The 17,781-nt window shown below is 43.7% G+C and overlaps 1 protein-coding gene across 2 annotated transcripts in view; it reads right to left on the bottom strand.

The window, feature by feature from the left end:
* The window catches only part of LOC144729103 (double-stranded RNA-specific editase 1-like), a 100,431-nt gene that overhangs the window by 48,241 nt on the left and 34,409 nt on the right, over positions 1 to 17,781 (bottom strand). The window contains exons 2-3 of one of the 2 annotated variants that reach the window (XM_078609032.1): positions 17,076 to 17,129; positions 10,188 to 11,122 (exon numbers count right to left, since the gene is read on the bottom strand). In XM_078609032.1, coding sequence (XP_078465158.1) covers positions 10,188 to 11,122; positions 17,076 to 17,129 — 989 coding nt within the window. The remainder of the gene's footprint in view (positions 1 to 10,187; positions 11,123 to 17,075; positions 17,130 to 17,781) is intronic. The other variant, XM_078609033.1, reaches the window with a different exon arrangement.

Genomic DNA, 17,781 nt, shown 5'->3' with positions numbered 1-17,781 from the left:
CTCATTCGTTCTTTAAATCCAGAAAATAATGCACAACTGAAATAGAAAAACACACATCTTACTTAATATGGTGAAGAGAGAAAGCCCACAACTGTAATTCACACTTTTAGTTACTTTCAGCAACCTTCTGAACACTGGTGGAGCCATGGAAGGGGGGGTGGGTGGCACGTGCCCCCCCAATGATCCGATCATAATTCCAAATTTCGATCGGATCATTGGGGTTTATTCGTAATAAATCGGCATTTTGCAACTCCCACTGCCACTGTGTAGCATATTATTACATGCCAGGGACTCTATGAGATAATAGGACAATCGTCTGAGTCCATAATTGGCAATAAGTAACGGCAAAGCAGTTATAAGTGACTCACAGAATTGTGCGCAGTTGCGTATACAGTACACGACTTCCCTGAAGGCATCCACCTTCAGCGAGCGCGATGCCGATCACACGGTTCGAATTCGAGCCTCGATTGATGGCTGCGCCATCGCCGCACACGCGTCGAATAAAAAGCAAGGGGGACAAGTCCTTACTTACTAACAACTCCTCTATCATTTTTCATTGCTGGAGGGGTTGCCCCCGCTACCTGAAAATCCTGGCTCCGCCATTGCTTCTGAAAAGTCACGCAAAAGCACACCACACTCGACTTATGAGACGAGTAGAATCGAGAGAGAGTCACAGTCAGCCTCTGTTATTACCGAAATAAGTTACTGCAAATCAAGCAACTCCATATCAGAGTGTAGCTGCTTGCGCGACAGGGTGATGCAGTGGTAACAACTCATGTCTCACAGCAAGATGGGCATGTGCTAAATTCCTGACTCGGGTGCCTTTCCGTCTGGAGTTTACACGTTGTCCTCCTGTTCTGGCATGGCTTTCCTCCAAAAGCTCAAAAATGATACAATGTGACCGGTATTGGCAAAAATTGTTAAATAGAAAAAATAAACTGCCACTTACTCAATTGGAATTACATATAGCAGCATTGCCCCCGAATGCAATAACTTGGCAGAACCCTCTTGAAAAGGAGTATTGGGACTCAGTGACACATTCCTGGGTAAACCACCATAATCACAAATTAAAAAAATATAATAATAAGAATACAAATTTATTGCAGTGTCTACAAAACCCTAATCCTTCTCAAAAATAATAAAAAAACACAATCAAAAAGTGTTGCAGATTAACCGCACAGTTTCTACAAAACGCAGAAATTTAAGAACGCAGATATAGTCACATCTCCGAGGTGGCAATGCCGTTTGCACGAGGCAACATGCCTCAACAGCTCGCCGATAAAATCACACGTTGGGCGACAGGCACACTCACAGCCTCCTGACTCATCTTCCACCAGCTGTACACGTCAACTAATTGAGCGCTGTTTTCAAACATGTTTGGCATGAGTGTGGCAAGTCGGTGCAAACCGCTGCAATCCTCATCATTACCGCTTGACATCACACTGCCTTAATAAGGAAAACGAAAACGCTGTCCGTGCACAAGCGTTGGCATCTGTTGTCGGCGTTTACAGATAAAAAAAAACTCCATACATAATAAACATGGCAAGCATGAATCCTGTTCTTGCTAAGACAATCAGGCTCTGGGTAGAATGTTGCACTTATGCCTATAAGCTTTTGTATTGTATTACGCTCGTTTACCCAGGAAAGTCTCAGTCTCAAGCCTAATTTTCAGGAGGGTCCTGCCAAATTTTCGCAATGGGTGGAGATGCTGTTACGTGTAAAACCAATAGAGTAATTTGTAGGTAAATTTTCAGCATTGGGATGTTAGGTCAATACCAGTAAAAAATTATGTTTTTGAGCTATGGGAGAAAAACTGAGAATCTGAAGAAAACCCATGCAGAACAGAGAGAACATATAAACTCCACACGAGTGGGAAATCAAACCCACAACCTTCTTGCTGTGAGGCACGAATGTTATCACCGCCCCACCCTGTCACCCAATATAGGCTTTAAAGACAAGGGCTGAATAATCACACACACCTGGGGGAAAGACTTCCAAAACTCAGCCGTGCCGAGGCGGCCGGGGAATGGCAGTTACAGCAAGTGGGTTGTGAATCATTCCACTCGGACCTAGATTATAACTCTTAACGCGTGGGTTTTCTCCTGGCTGTGCCGTGTGATGTTCGGCACAATATACCCACGTGGCTGGGAGAGATTCTTCAGGAATGTGAGACCATCATACTAAAAACACATCGGAGAGCTGTACAGCACGACTGGAAGAAGCTACGCGGTGTGTTTTTTCCTGGTTTCCACCCACGTGGGAGTTTGTTCAAGCATTCTAATGCAGGGAGACTTGGGGAGGCTTACTGAATGAATGAAAATTAAATTTTTATTAGATCCTCTGTTGGCTGGAAATTCCAGGCAGGCACATGGGCAAACAACTTGCGCAATATTATTTTGGGATGGGGAAAACTTCAGTTGAATAAGTGGCCGGCCAAACTAATTGGACACCATACTCTTAGGTTTTTTCGGTAAAGTCACATAATAATAAATGAAAAAAACTAAATGTAATTTAGTTATTTTCATTTATTATTTTATTATTATTTTTTACCTACGTGACTTTACCGACAAAACCTAAGAGTATGAACCCTTGCAGTCACAAAAGCTTCAAATCCAGAATTAATTGGACACCACCGTTATTAATTTACTCCCATTTGTCGTCGCTGTTTGAAGTCCTCCGAGCTTCAGATTTATACTGTTTTCAAAAGGTGGCTCAGTTTCCAGAGACGAATGCCAAAAAAAACTGTCCCCCTTCGCTCCTCCCACGTCATGGAATGCTATGCCAACTACTTGCTATTTAAAAATGATTCGGTTTATTCTCAACGGCATTAAAACATATATATTAATGCAGTTAATTTGAGGTCACAACGCACACAAATTATACAATGGGAATGGCAACACAAATGCTGACGTTAATCCACCGTACACCATGGGAGCGTATTATATTGTGCGAATTTATTCCATTAAAACGTTTTCTTTTTTCTCTTCAGTTAAATCGTCTTCGAATAAGTCAAGCTTATTTTATTCGAAAGTTGCAGACATATCGTGAGGATGTGTCCATCTGGAACCTCTGTTTGGCAGTCAACAAAATATATATTTCTAAAAGGCCTCCATCACCACATAATTGTAGGATGCAATTCATCCATGCTGCCCAGTGGTTAAGCAAATGTCAGATTGTCAGATACGAACACATTTTTGCTTCTACAGAAAAGGGCTATGCCCAATAAAAAAAAAACAGCCAACTGCCCAGGATTTAAACCTGACATGAACTCCGCAAGCAATTTGTACCATGTATGGCTGTGTACACATGTACATCCATAAATTCAAACACAAGTTTTGGTGGATCACAGTAATATCTGTGCAACTCAAAAAAGCCACTGGACTGAAAATAAAGTAGCCAAGAGATGGCGGTACAAGAAGTTGATTGAGGAACCCATATATTCAAACCTCTGAGGGTTACCCCCTCTACTACGTGCTTCATTCTACAGGTATATAATCTTCCTCCCATATGGGAAACACATCATAAATGCAATTGGCCCGAATATCCAAATCGATTCTTGAGGCTCACTGCAACTTAACCAAGATAAATAAATGGCATCATAATTATCTGTATGACGAGGTGACACATGGCCGAGTGGAGACAAGTTTTCTGCTCGTCTGCAGAGGTTCGTGGTTCGACTGCAGCGGTCCGCCCCGGCGATTCGTGCAGGTACACGAACCGTGAAACATAGGTGCCGCCTGCTTCACATTTGATGCTGACATCCCGCAATGCGATTCACAATACCAGGCCATTGTCCACTGGCGTCATGGTCCAAATTAAAAAAATTACCTGCAAATGACTCAACTGGGATTATACATTGCCATCATCGCCCTCCCCCCCCTGGCGAAAATCTGGCAGGACGCTCCTTGAAAACAAGTCATGAGACTCAGTGAGGCCTCACTTGGTAAACAAGCATAGTAAAATAATAATAAAACAGTACCCTTGATGCTAACTAATACTTGCAAATATGATTGCAGATATTTTTTAAACCCCAACTCGTGAACATCTCCGCTGAGCACAAAGAAACGGTGACCCCCCCAACATGGTAATGTCTGCACATGACCTTGCCTTTGGACAAAACATTAAAATTAAAAAACCTTATACGGCTCAACTGCTACAAAGGCCGATGTGTTGAGCAACAGAAGCAATTTTCTCTTTTTATCTGTCCAGGATGATTAAAAACAGGTTCACTAGCAAGTCACAGCTACTGGGCTTCATTAAAGGCATTTTTTTCCTATAGAATAGTGTCGACCAGAGCAGAGAACAGATGAATGCAAGGGAGGTCTGAGTCGGAATACATCAAACATAAGCCCCTGGGCTGCTAAGCATCAGCAGCAGGGCTCTGCAATTTTCTACTTTTGTTCATTTACGTTAACGCTTCTATCGTCCAGTCGCACGTTGTTAAAACCTAGACGCTCATCCCACTGGAGAATGTGGCCATATCTACTACAGACCATTTAAACGCAGCACTCACTAAGAAACCCGAAATTTTGTTTCTATTTGCGGCACCAACGATCTCAGAAGAATGAACATTCAAAAACCGAAGTCGCATTTTGGCCCGAGAATTAAGAAATGTAAAAGCAAAAAATTTGTTAAAATAATGACAGTGAAAAATTTGGTGCGGCTTATTTTGGACAGATGAACACCAGGGGCCGGTTTTATGCTAAGTTGGCTGCACAGCCTAGAATCAATACGGGGGAATGAAAAATGCACCGGCGTAGCTTTTATGCTTGCCCACGCATGGGAGCATCTCGCAATTAAAAATGCCTCCCCCCCCCCCCACCACGAGCAGGTTAACGGAACGCACTAATTACGCGGCGCCGTCAGCCGAAGCCCTGCCTAGACACAGCCGCACGCGTCTCGTCGTGCGTGTCGTGCGCCACTCGAGATATCCCCACTGAAGACGCTGGACAGAGCGACTCGTGATGGCTCTGCAACACAATTACAATCTGTAAATTAAACACCAAAAGTAGTAAAGTTGCAGCCCCAATATTTCATGCTCACCCCACTGCTGATAGATTAGGCCCTCCACTAAGAGCTCTAAGGGCAAGCCCCTCTAGGGGCGTATTTTTGGCCTACTCTTCCATGCTGGTCAAGACATTTTGGAAGAGGAGTGGGAGCACCCCACACTTTACCCTACTACACCCACACTTCTGATTAGCATGCTTGTGCTACGTACGGTGCGAAAGAATTTCAACATACATGCCCAACAGACTGGTGTATCAATTTATACTTTTTGGTGGACGGAGGTGGTGGGATTTAAGAAACCTACTCCAATGTTTCAACCGAAACGTGGCCGGGAGCAAACTCTGGGACGCTAGTCCAGCTTGCTAACCATTACACCACCACACAGGGCCAGCCAGCATCCCTTTTTCCGCATATGACAAATATATTTCATTGACAGTCGCGAGTTTAATAACACCGTCAAATTAATCATTCATGAACCTGCGTTGTTTCGTAATAAAAAAATAAAATCCGTCACCGGTTTTAATATCTGCATTAATATATTTTAATATCTGCATTAATCAGTGTCGCCAAAAAAAATGTGTTGCCCATTAATCAGTGTCGCCCAAAATGTTTGGGAGGCACTTGTGGCACTGCTGTCATAAAAAAAAAAGTGCAACAAACTCTCGTGCATTTGATGCCACTAATTGAGGTCAGTTTTTGCGTACGCCCGACCGCGCGAAAATACATTTCCCACTCACCAACGCTACAAAGGGAATTATTCCCCGATTCAAAGCGCCCACAAAGCTCAACTGGGGAGTTGTTAAAACAGCAGTGAACCCCCCCCCCCTATTCAAATGTGGATTTTATTTCAGGTTATAATTTATGACGTGTTTGCGTCTCACAACTGAATAGTGTATGTGTACATCGGCTAAAAGCGTATGCGGAGCACTCAGGAGGCGTGCAATACCGAGTCCTGATTTACACGTGGGTTGGAGGGGAACGAGCATGTGGGCAGGATTGTTAGGATAATTTGTTGGGAGTTACGCACTCGTGTGAATGGATGTTACCTACAACATCGCAAATAATTATAATACGTTGAAGCCCGATATAAATCCACTACTGGATGAAAGTCTCCCCACATTGTGACAATAGGTTTTCCCCTTTTTTCTGGCAACAGGTGCTAAGATGTTAACATGTTGTGGATTCACTCAACACACCAGTGGGCTAAAGTAGTGAACTATTTGTCTTTTGTCAATGTGACACTTTTTTGCTGATTGGCCGTGTCGGGTGGTGGAGGGTTACGACACATTTATAAATAACGCGATCTAACCCAAAAACGTGTATTATGCATATTTCATCATGCTGGTCAATGCATGCTGATGAAGCAGTGGGCTCAGAACTAGCTTTGATAACACGTGCCACCGATATATGAGCGTAGCCAGGAACCAAACTCAGAAAGGGGAGTTCATAGCAATGAAGGTGAATTAATAGCAGAGTGCGCTTACCACTGTGCCACTGCCTTACCACCTGCAGTACCAGGTCTAAAAGCAATACAACAGGGGTGGCCAATCTTCCTGACACTACGAGTTCACAATACCAAAATATTTATATGGCCGACAGTCAGAAGATGCACACGTCACATGGGGGTGTTCACGTGACCAATTCGCTCATGCTTGTTGGCCGTTGAGTTTCAAATTTAGAAATCTGCAGGTGGACCCTGGGAGTACTCATGTCTGGACCCCACTGCCAGGGGCGAGTGCCCTTGGGCTTGCTCCCACTTACGCAGATTTTCCTCCAACAAAGTTACGTTGAAGAGTTACAAATCAGCCGTGTCTCTGGAGGGCTGCAGCATGTGGCTCACGGGCTACGGGTTTAGGTCACCCCGATAAATTTTTCTTCCAGACTTGGTCAAATAAAAGCGCACATTACATTTCATAGTTCACACGAGGGGTGTATTTGGCATCTGCTACACTACAGTGGGGTGGAATATAAAGCGGCAGTTTGCGGCCTAGGGGCTCGGTGGTGTTCATCTGCTCGTCAACAGAACAGATGTATTGCAGCACATATCAGTAGATTTACATATGAATGAAATACCTGCTTTGCATACCAATAGAATGCACCTGGTTGACATGGAAAATGTTGGGGGGGGTTGCCACAGTTGTTGAAGAACCTACGACCTAAAGCACAGATTGTTCCATCCCTGGCTTTCCGCATTTCCCATCTCAGACGCAATGCAGAAACATGATCGGGATTGGAAAGGATGTGTCGCGAGAAGGGACGAGGCCCATCACAAAGACTGACAATTGAGTGGCTGCCAAATGACGGAACATGCCTGAGAGGCCATCCACCGTGGAGATGGAGCGATGCCATCAGCTTTTGTGCAAGTGTTGACTACGACGTGCTACAACAATGCGGGACTGTGAGATATGGCAAAGGCTTTCATCAAGCAGTGGACTGATCATGAATAATGGTGATGTGACACATACAGAAGTGCATTGGTGTCACGTTCATGTGAATGTTGTTACCGAGAGAGCCAGAGGCAGTAACCTATACTTTCAAGTCCTCATCTCCAAACTAATGCCCATACAGATCAAGCCCTTTATATCCGAGGCTAGACACCCCCATTATTATAAGGTGACGGGTTTTGGTAATAAACATAGGTGCTAACAAATGCATGGATACCCGACCACAAGCTGTGTAGTAGGTTACTGCCTGTCAATGGAAATAGCCAAATTAGCCAGGTGCATTCCACAAGCAGAACAACAATAATGTAGCACAAAATATAAGAAGCTTCCGTGTGATCATACTGTACACAGGTAGTGATATAGACACGCGAAAATAAATGATCAGGCATCAGCTGGGGATAGAATACTTATTGGAAGAAGCCTTGCAACTATTTATTGGTTATTAGCATTCATGCATGAATACGTTTAAAGTATGTAGACGGAATGTGTGTGTCAATGTTAAAAAAAACAGTAGAGGAGTCACAAGTTAGTTCTGCTCCCGGTGCAAATCTCAAAACACTGAATTAAAAAAAACTTGGCCTAACCACATTTACATATTAGCACTTTCCTGGGAGAGATGGGCTCAGGATGATTTTGCAAATCTGCGACGAGTGCTTTGGAGACACGGCAGAATGATCGGGGTTATTTTTTCTGATTTTAGGCATTTATACTCAACTGTGTATTATTCCTGTGGTATTAATTTAAACACAGGGAGCACATAGGCATTATCGTGGTAATGTAGGAACAACTTGCGCGGAAATCCAGTCGTTTCTACAAGCCAAATATTCCACGGCGTGGCATGCCAGCTTGCAAATATTCCACAAAATTATAATAATCTAGGCCTTAGATAATAAAACAAAAGAGCACGTGATTATGATTTGCTGCAACCTTTCCACCGAAAGGATAATCCAACTGGCCAAACATATGAAAATATAGGACAAGGCGACAAGAATGTACATACAACATAATGCATAAAAAAACACACATACAATGCAATGTCCTTAATTCGGAACATAAAATATACATGGTCATAGCGTAAATGATAGCGTGTTATGGATTTTTTTACCATCAAAAATAAATGAGGGTCTGTTAGAGGGCATTCTTAACGTATTTATCACCACTGCCAATCAGCAAGTCATGAAGCAAGACAGCCATTCAGTTGCGCGTCCCTGGCAATTTATTTACTATTCTCTTGCAACGGCATTCGTTTTCTTTGGGGAGGGGATATGAAAATAAATTCTGCCAGGATTTCTTTAGCACTTTTTTGTATTTTTCTCTGCTGCAGAACTGTTGGCACAAGAAGCCTGGATCACCCGCAATGATTCCAAAAAAAATCAACGATGTGAACATGGGATTTTCAAAAAATGATTTCCCAATCGGTTGGTAGTTTCTTAAATTCACAGCAAACTTTGAATAAATAAGCAAAGCACTTGTAATAAGAGTATCAATTTGTCACCAGTATCAAGTAAAACAAATGGCTAAATTAAACATGTTCAATATTATATTTTACGTTTGAGCACACCTAACCACAGCACCCATAAGCAACACGAGCTAAGCTGTTGGGAGTATGAGAGCCAATATGATTGGCTACAATGCTTTAAAGCAAGTCAGCTGCATGACTGCAATAAACACACATCTCCCAGCAGGCAGTTTCAGCCTCCCATGGAGACACAAGGAGTGCAATATGATCTGCAATAGAAAACGAACAAATAAAACAACGCATTCTCAATCGGGGGTCCGGGCCAGCCTTGGGCTTGTGTCACTTAACATCTGGAAAGGACTAACAACTTCATCATGTAGCGGAAAATAAAATGCCCTTTCGGTACCCACACTTTCTGTTCTCCTCCACAGTAATTCACATTCGGACTTAGCTCCAAGCCAGATGCCCAGCCACCTCCCCAAGCATCCCCTATCCATCTGCAGCCAAACAACAATGGAGCAGTGGCATTCAAGTCGCAGTTTTTGCTGCTTGGGCATGGATCCCTATGAAGGGAGTGAAGGATGAGCTCTCGTCTCTTAAATCCTGGTGCACGGTCAACAGGTTGTTCATTCGCCCGTTAAGCGAGGCAGACCTTGCCAATACATGACACTCCCGTCGGAAGAGTTCGTAATGCGGCCACCTCAACCCATGGCGAAAGAAAGCCTACCGCCCTGCCATCCCAGCTACAGCACGGGCGACTCCCGTTCTGTATTGCAAGAGTGCTGAGGAATCATCCCGCAGTGACCCACACTGAAAGGAGTCAAACACGGTGTGCGGGCGCCTTTATCCAACAGTTGATTAATAAAGGGCTGAAAAGAATTACCTTTTAAAATAATTTTCAGTATCACCCGAATTCCAGTAGTGTTCTTTATTTAAATGAGATGGGGGTGGAGTAAATCGTGAATCCTTGCTTAAGCAAAAATAAAACCTGGTTACTTTTGAGGCAGAGATCATGTTTAGGAAACGACATCTACACAAAAACGGGCAACAAGGTCATTACCCTCCCAAACATGAGCTTCGTGATGCTGTCAGATTTCCTTGGGTGAACCATAACAACATTCACTCACGTATGACAGCGAGCACAGGTCAATCCTACTTACCTTCGCACGACCAAGGAATCTGGAAAATTACAACCGACACAGGAAAATAACCCACGTCTCTTCTTGCACACTCACTCATGCATGGCATCATATCTCTCTCCCCCTCTCTCACCGTACCTGGGGCAGGTGCAGCTGTAGGCCCTCGCTGGGGATGGGCTGGCGGCTCGGTGCTACGTCCAGCTGGACGTTGAAGATGTTCTGCAAGGCGGCCTGTGCCGCGCGTGCCTTGGCCAGCTTCTTGTTGCGCCCGGAGCCCTCAAAGGTCTGCTCGTCCAGCGTCACCGACATGACGAAGTTCTTGGCGTGGCTCTCGCCCGACTCTGACACGTAGTCGTACTTGAGGCCCGGCCGCAGCTCGTTGAGGATCATCACGGGGTTCTTTCCGCTCGCCGTCACGAGCGACGCCAGGTTCTGCGGGAAGGGGCTGTCGGGCGGCGGCTTCTGATCAGCCACGGAGTGACCGCCCCCGCCGTTTGTGCCGGTCGTTGCCGCCACCGCCGCGGCTGCGGCCGCCGCAGCCGCCGTGGCCGCCAATGCCTCGGGCTCTGGAGGTGGCAGCTCAAAGCCGTTAAAGAGCACGTCAGGCAACTCGCCCAGGTCGGACGTGAAGTCGGCGGCCATGATGGGCACGCGCACGCCACCGCGGGCGAGACAGGCGTCGTACTCGTTGTGGAACTGCACGAACGAGCGCATCGCCTTCTCGGCCGCCTGCTGCTTGGCCTTCTTCTTGGTGGGGCCAGAGCCCTCGTACTTCTGGCCGTTCACCTCCACGGCCATGATGAAGCACGGCGCGTGCACAGGCCCTGTCTGCGACACGAGCGTGAACTGCAGGCCTGGCTGGATCTCATTGAGGTGCATGAGCGCGTTCTTGGGTAGGGCCGGGCCCGGCACCTTCCTCTTCTTGATGGGACGCCTACCCATCAAGAAGCCCCTCTCGCCATTGTTGCCGCCGTCTTCCAGGGGCCGCTTTCGCGGGTTGTTGCCATTCGCAACACCCCCGAATAGACCGCCGGTTGTGGCCATGTTTTCTTTGACGTCAGCGCCGACTGAACCTACGACGATGCCCAAAAGGAGCAACTTATGACACTTTTGTTGTGGGATCTTGTAAATGACAAGATCAAACAGGACAGAGGACTTTAACTTTACTCTGGACAATGGATGACTTTTTGTTTCAATGAACACGACGGAGTTTAAAGATTGCAACAAGGACAAATGGTGGATGAAAATGTGGTCTGCAGTCCTACATTTTTTAAATCGCGTGGATGATCAAACCCGGAACTGTCGCAGATTTCTGGCCGATTTGCCCACAAGACAGGAATTTGGATGAATGTTTCCGAGAAGGTAGCACTACCGCGTTAGCCACTGAGCATTCGTACCTTTAATATTTTATTGTTTCAATTACATGACGCCAACTGTTATATGGTCCGAAAACTGATTGAGAATATTTGCCAAGAAATTAAGATTTGGGAAACAAGGGTTTGAAATTTCAAGCACTGCAGATGTTTTTCGAAGGCATAAAGAGTAATATATGAGTGATATATTGTAAACATGGACAAGACGTAATAAAGTATAATGTTAATCTTGTGAATTAAAAAGGAAAGAATACACAATTTAATCAACTTATATTGGCATAATTAAAAAAATAATGAGTTCAAATGATAAATTTCAACTGAAGTGAGAATGTAGTGACAAGGTAGGTGAGCACATCGGAATGAAAACCATAATTATTCAATATGGCCACCAATTAACAATAATTGGTATATCCATGCAATCCGATTTGGACGAGAAAACAAACCCATTATAAAATACATATTGTAAGGAAATCAAAAACGCATGCAAACACAATGTGGCAAAGCACACCCATGGTTCCAGCAGTAAAGTTATTAAGCCTATTAACACTTTATAGTCTGGCGTATTGCAACTGGTGTTTCAGAGCGAGATAGTGAGAGAGGAGAAAGATGAGAGAGAGAATGAGAGGCAGAGAGAAGTGTCGGGCATTGAGAGCGATAACAGGTAGAAGACCCAGACTGTAAAGCATCAATAGCAACAACTCATTTATAACATCCTGCAGCAAAAGGGCAATAGGTTACTCTTAGAGGGCACTCAAAAAATGTTTGAAATCTTGCTCCAAAATCAGGACAAATGACTACATTCAGGAAAAAAACAGCAGAACAGCGCATCGGTCAGTCAGTTGCACGCATTTGACAAATGATGCAAACGTTGCTCACGAAATAACACATGGGGCAATGCACATGGGAATAGTTATAAATAAACACGAAGCAATTCCATTATACAATATTAAAATGGAACATGCATTGAGAAAGATACGAGCGGTGTCAAATGCAAACCACACGTCTCACTAAAAAAAGTACAATTTCATTGATTAATAGCAGATATTAAGCAACTTTAAAAAAACTATAGTAAGATCTAGCTCCAATTAAGTATGCGATAAAGCAGCAACTGTTTCCAAAACCAGAAAAAAAGCAAATTTTGTTTGTATTAATGGTTAATGTGCCCCAAAGCGTTCATAGATCACAACAACAAAGTATTGCTGATCACTTGTTTCAAGCCTTGAGTGCAGTCATGAGAGTGGAATTAAAAGAGAAAGCATAATTTTAGAATTTCATATTCTAAAAGGAAAGCCCATTGAAGTTAATGATTTAACAGGGGACACCAGGTAACAAGTTATTAAATATATTCCATGATAACGATGTTATTTAATAATTTAGCTCCGTCATTTTCAAGTTTGGATGTCAGGCCATGATGCCAGGCAAACAGGTGCCTACTCTTGTGAATATGCCACAGAGTCTGTAACAATCACTTCCGATAGAAAGCAATGAAAGATGGGTATTTGAGGCAGGAGGAATAATTGTGTCATTTTATGGATTTGCGAGCTGGGAATTTAACTAGAAGCCTTTCATGGCAAGATATGGTGGGTTACACAGAAATTTCAAATAAAAAAGCAGATGATAAATTGTTGTAAATTGTAAGAGAATACTATGTATAGAAATTGCGTGTAAAATGGTGGAAGACTCGTCACCAAGACAGGCATTGGAGTGGCACCCAGAGGTCAGATCTAAAAAGCCAGGTGGTGGAATAGTATATGAGAGAGCATTACAATATATATTTTTTGCCAATTTATCCTTAATGTTAATACTGGTAGGAACCTCCTGGTTACACCAGCCCACAGAAGATTATTGTGTCTGTCCGTCGTGCAGGGAGGGGCTGGGTGGGGAGGGGCTGGGTGGGGAGGGGCTGGGTGGGGAGGGGCTGGTCACCCCGTGGTGCCCTTATAAAACAACGTTTAACCTCCTCACGCCGGCTTGTGCCCGCCCTCACAGTCGGGCATATTTGTGGAATACACCACGCCACAGTTGACCCTGGCCATTGAACGAGCAACCCAACGTTCCTACCAGCTCCCTCCGCAGGAATGTGTTTCCAATGAGCTATTGGAGTCATGCAATGAGACAAAACATTCGGATCTCTTGCATAGCACTGCAACCCTGGGAAGCGGATAACACAGCTGTCCGAGATCCCTTTAAGTGACCTCTGATCCACACGGGAAGGAGCAGTATGAGAATGATGCTCGTCATGTGACAGTAATAGTAATTTTCGATTTAAAGCTTTCGTGACTGCAGGGATTCATCTTCTTGGTTCTTTCGGTAAAGTCACGTAGAAGGGAAATAATAAAATAACAAAAAAAACATAATAAAATTAAATTCTCACGACGTTTCGGCCACAACACAAGTTGCAGTTACATGCTAATTCCTCACATTAACATCATGCTAATCTTCCAGTTACATGCTAATTTCTCACTTTAACATCATGCTAATCTCTCACATTATCATAGCTACTTCTATGCCAAATTCCTCTGTTCATATGTAAACGTCTTTGTCAAGGTGCTCTGCTCCTCCCACCCAGCTTAAATACGCTGCCAAGCTTAGCAGTGCTCATTGGAGCGCTGTCTTTCCGACAGCTCTGTTTCTTCACCTGAGGACGAATGCTTGTGTTGTGGCCGAAACGTCGTGAGCATTGTATTTTAATGTTTTATTTTTATTATATTATTATTTCCCTTCTACGTGACTTTACCAAAAGAACCAAGAAGAGTAATAGTAAAATTTTTGATTCTCAGAGCTGAAATATATCCAGATTAAGTACAGCACCATATTTTGTGATGTTTTTTGGTGTGTGTGTGGTCATTCATGATCAGATTCAGACCATTAGTGCACTATACTTGAGTTTAACCATTAGGCAGCTGTCGAGATTCAAACCCAGGATCTCATTAATGGCAGCTCAGCGCTCTCCCCCCTCTGACCTCTGAACCACCCAGCAACCTCATTGTCATAAACCTTGATCTTGAGTGGGAATCGATCCATCCATCCCATGCTGAATGTATCAGCAGTGAAGGCACCAAACACTTTTATCGGACCAGGATTTCATGCATCTATCCGTTAGGCAGTAAATTTGAGGATTAGAAGATGGCCTTGAATGCAAATCTTTCTGGAAATGCAGTAAACTATTCATCTGCTCCACTTAGAAAAAAACTGGACAGGCTTATTGAAGGGGGGAGTGTAACCACCGCACATGAGTGACAGGAATTTTCATTAGGCTTTGGAGCACACAAAAGATGCCGGACCACAATACTGATGCACACGCATCAATTTTCTCGTACAGGAACAAAAATATAGACGACAAAAAAAGAACTCAAGTATGCAAGCACAATAATGTCTAAAAGGTAGGATGGAACAACTGTAATGCTTCCATGACACACGTTTAAGGAGCTGCAATGCCATTAAAGAGGTGCGCATCCACATTTTTGAGCGTCTGTATTTATATGCCATTCCTCAATTCACACTGCAGAGTAGCCAAACATTCCCTTTAATATATGAATGATAAAAAGATTTGTTGCTCCGACTACCTAGACATATGAAAAATGAGCCACACTCTTCAAATGTAAATTATTTAAAAAAAAAAAGCAAAAAGCTCCGTTACTTTTCTTGGCGGCCTTCAGTTAAACTTTTATACGCCATTCATCATTTAAAAGTTTGGTGACTTTTCTGAAAAAGAGAGCAAACTTGACTCTGCTCAGAAGTGTTCAAAGCCGAGATGTGATTGAAAAAGAAAAAAGATGCATCTTAAATTAAATGAAACGTGTCCACCCATGCTTTATTTATCTGCTACTTACCTCCTGAATAATGCACGATAAATAAAGCAAATAAAATATATATATCCATTCGCCACGTCCCATGCACAGGGACACATCACGTGCAGGGAGCATAAAATTCAACTTGCACACATTAAGGGCCATTAGTTGTGGTTATTGCTTAAAGCAGGGTATATATTATGGATTACATATTGCCATCCCGGAGATGAAAGATGAAGGGCCCCGAAGATGCATCATCATGGTCCCACTTTGTCGACAAGGTTATTGCGTTACCACGAGCAGTGCGAAATGTCGACTGGGGAACCACTACAACACCGCTGATAAATTCAATGCAGCCCCTAACGCTAGCTGGTATTAGTTTCTCCCACAAAACGAGATTCCTGCTGCCTACTGCAGCTGCTGCTGCTGCGTCACAGCCAAGCATCCCAATGCAGGACCCTCCTGATTGAGTCTCGAGACTCGGCGAGTCGTTTTTTCTCAACCTATCGCTGGATAAGGGGCCTCACCATGTCATGAGCATTATTTGAAATACTTCACCAGCATGGTTAGTTCAGCAGGTTGGTGAACACGGGGAGCATTGATGGACGAGTTCATATACAATGGACGAGAACATACAATTTGTGCATGGTGGTCACCCATCCAAGCAGTGTCTAGGCTCAAATTTACTTATCTTCCAAGATTGTATATGATTGGGTTTCATTCTGGGTGAACTGGTCATAGGTAAACGACCAATATCACTTCTTATTGATTAAATAGAGCAAAGTGCCAAATGGCATGGTTCACACACTCACCTTAAAAGACGTGCTATGCTTTTGGGCTATATTTCAAGGGATATTATGCATACTTTTATTTCGTATGTAATTTCTGGAGCATGTCCAGTGTTCATTAAAATATGAAACTACTGCTTGTATTGAAGCTCAGTTATAGCCAATGTCTAAAACCACCAGAATAACCGTGCACAGGTGATCATTTAAATGAGCATTCTGTGGCAAAACAAAGTTGGCTTCTGCGGGCAAAGCTCGGGCAATATTTACACGAAGTGACTCCATTAGGCCACGTGCAATTTGCGTGTTTACAAGCGAACCTGTGCTTTATTTGGAAATCATTAATTATTAAACGTGCGCGGTTAATTTGGGCTCAACGCAGACGCACAACGGGCCCTCTCTTGCGAAGTGCCGCAGGGGTCTTTAATGTACGCGGGCACACGAGGCCTGTTTTTTGATACCATGCCAGCAGCACAATTATGTATTCAATTGTCTCCGTGTAATGGGGTAAGCCGAAAAGAGGAGCTGAACGGGAACATTGTTTATTAAGAGTGGAACAAGGTGGATTATTGTATGGTACTGAACGCTGGCTCCCACGTGCAACAATTCATCGTTGGGATTCAGAGCAAGAAAGACTTGCCTAAGGGCAAGTTGTCAGCTTCACCTTTTGCGGCATCGCAACAAAGCATGTGTACTAATTGATAGGTAAATTGGCTTCTCTCCTGGTTACAAATAAACGCTACGACGGCCATGGGATATGGCTATGACACGTAGGACAGCGCTGTCCACTGGTAGACGTGGAAATCTGCACAACACCGGTAAATCTCAGGATAAAAGTCGTGCACCCTCCCATAAGATCAGTGTTTTCTGCTACTCCCAATAAAAGCCAGATAATGTCCAAATTGTGCAACAGATTTCACATGATATATAGACTAGCCTGCACGTCTGAGAAATCTTGAAACGCCCGTGCCAGGCTACTACTCTCATCGAAGGAAGACATTGAAGTTATCACTTCATATTAAGTGAGGTAACAAGAAGGATTTGACGTTTCCAATTAGTTTAAGATGTTCTTCTTACTCATATCACCATCACTCCCATCTTCCATCTTCATAGCCCCCTCCTGGTCATCACCTGTCGAAAGCACAAGTCCCAAGAGGCGTCTGTTAATCACAAATCCACAATCAGTCAACTGCACGATCAATTAGCTGCGCAAATGGGGCCCGGACAATGAACACCAATGTCTTTTGGAAACGCCAGGGTGATAACACAGTCATTAAGGGGTAGAATAATACCGGCACCTGGCCCTTTTGAATGGCAAATGTACGCACACTTTGTTCTCTGAATTAATTTCTAATGAAGTGTTTAAATGCATTCTCATTCAATATGCCACATGCTGTTCTAGAATAAAGGGTTTCCCATTTAGCACACTGATTATCTGGCTGCACCAATCGAGTGCGTTCGTTAATTTCTTAGTTTCCAGGGGACAGGCTGATGGTCGAATGAAAAATGCTGATGACAAAAGAAGCTGTTGCGTTGAACAGTCAATTAATTCAGCGTCCGGAACTATTAAGGCCGTAACCTCTTTGTGGAATGGTCATTATAGAAACCCATTGTTTGGCCTCCATGCAATTTACAATTAAACCATTCACTTTCAAGTCCAGTTACATCACTATTGATATGCTGCACATGTACAGCATGTGTATTTAATCAACATGCAACGACGTTATTTTAATTCACTGAAAAGGCATACCAAGTATTTATTTAAAGCAACAATTAAAGGTTG

This window comes from Lampetra planeri, chromosome 31 (assembly GCF_965212315.1).
Source record: "Lampetra planeri chromosome 31, kcLamPlan1.2.h2, whole genome shotgun sequence".
Taxonomy (NCBI): Eukaryota; Metazoa; Chordata; class Hyperoartia; order Petromyzontiformes; family Petromyzontidae; genus Lampetra; species Lampetra planeri.
Note: the sequence above shows the minus strand (reverse complement) of the source record. Positions and strands in the feature narration are given on the sequence as shown.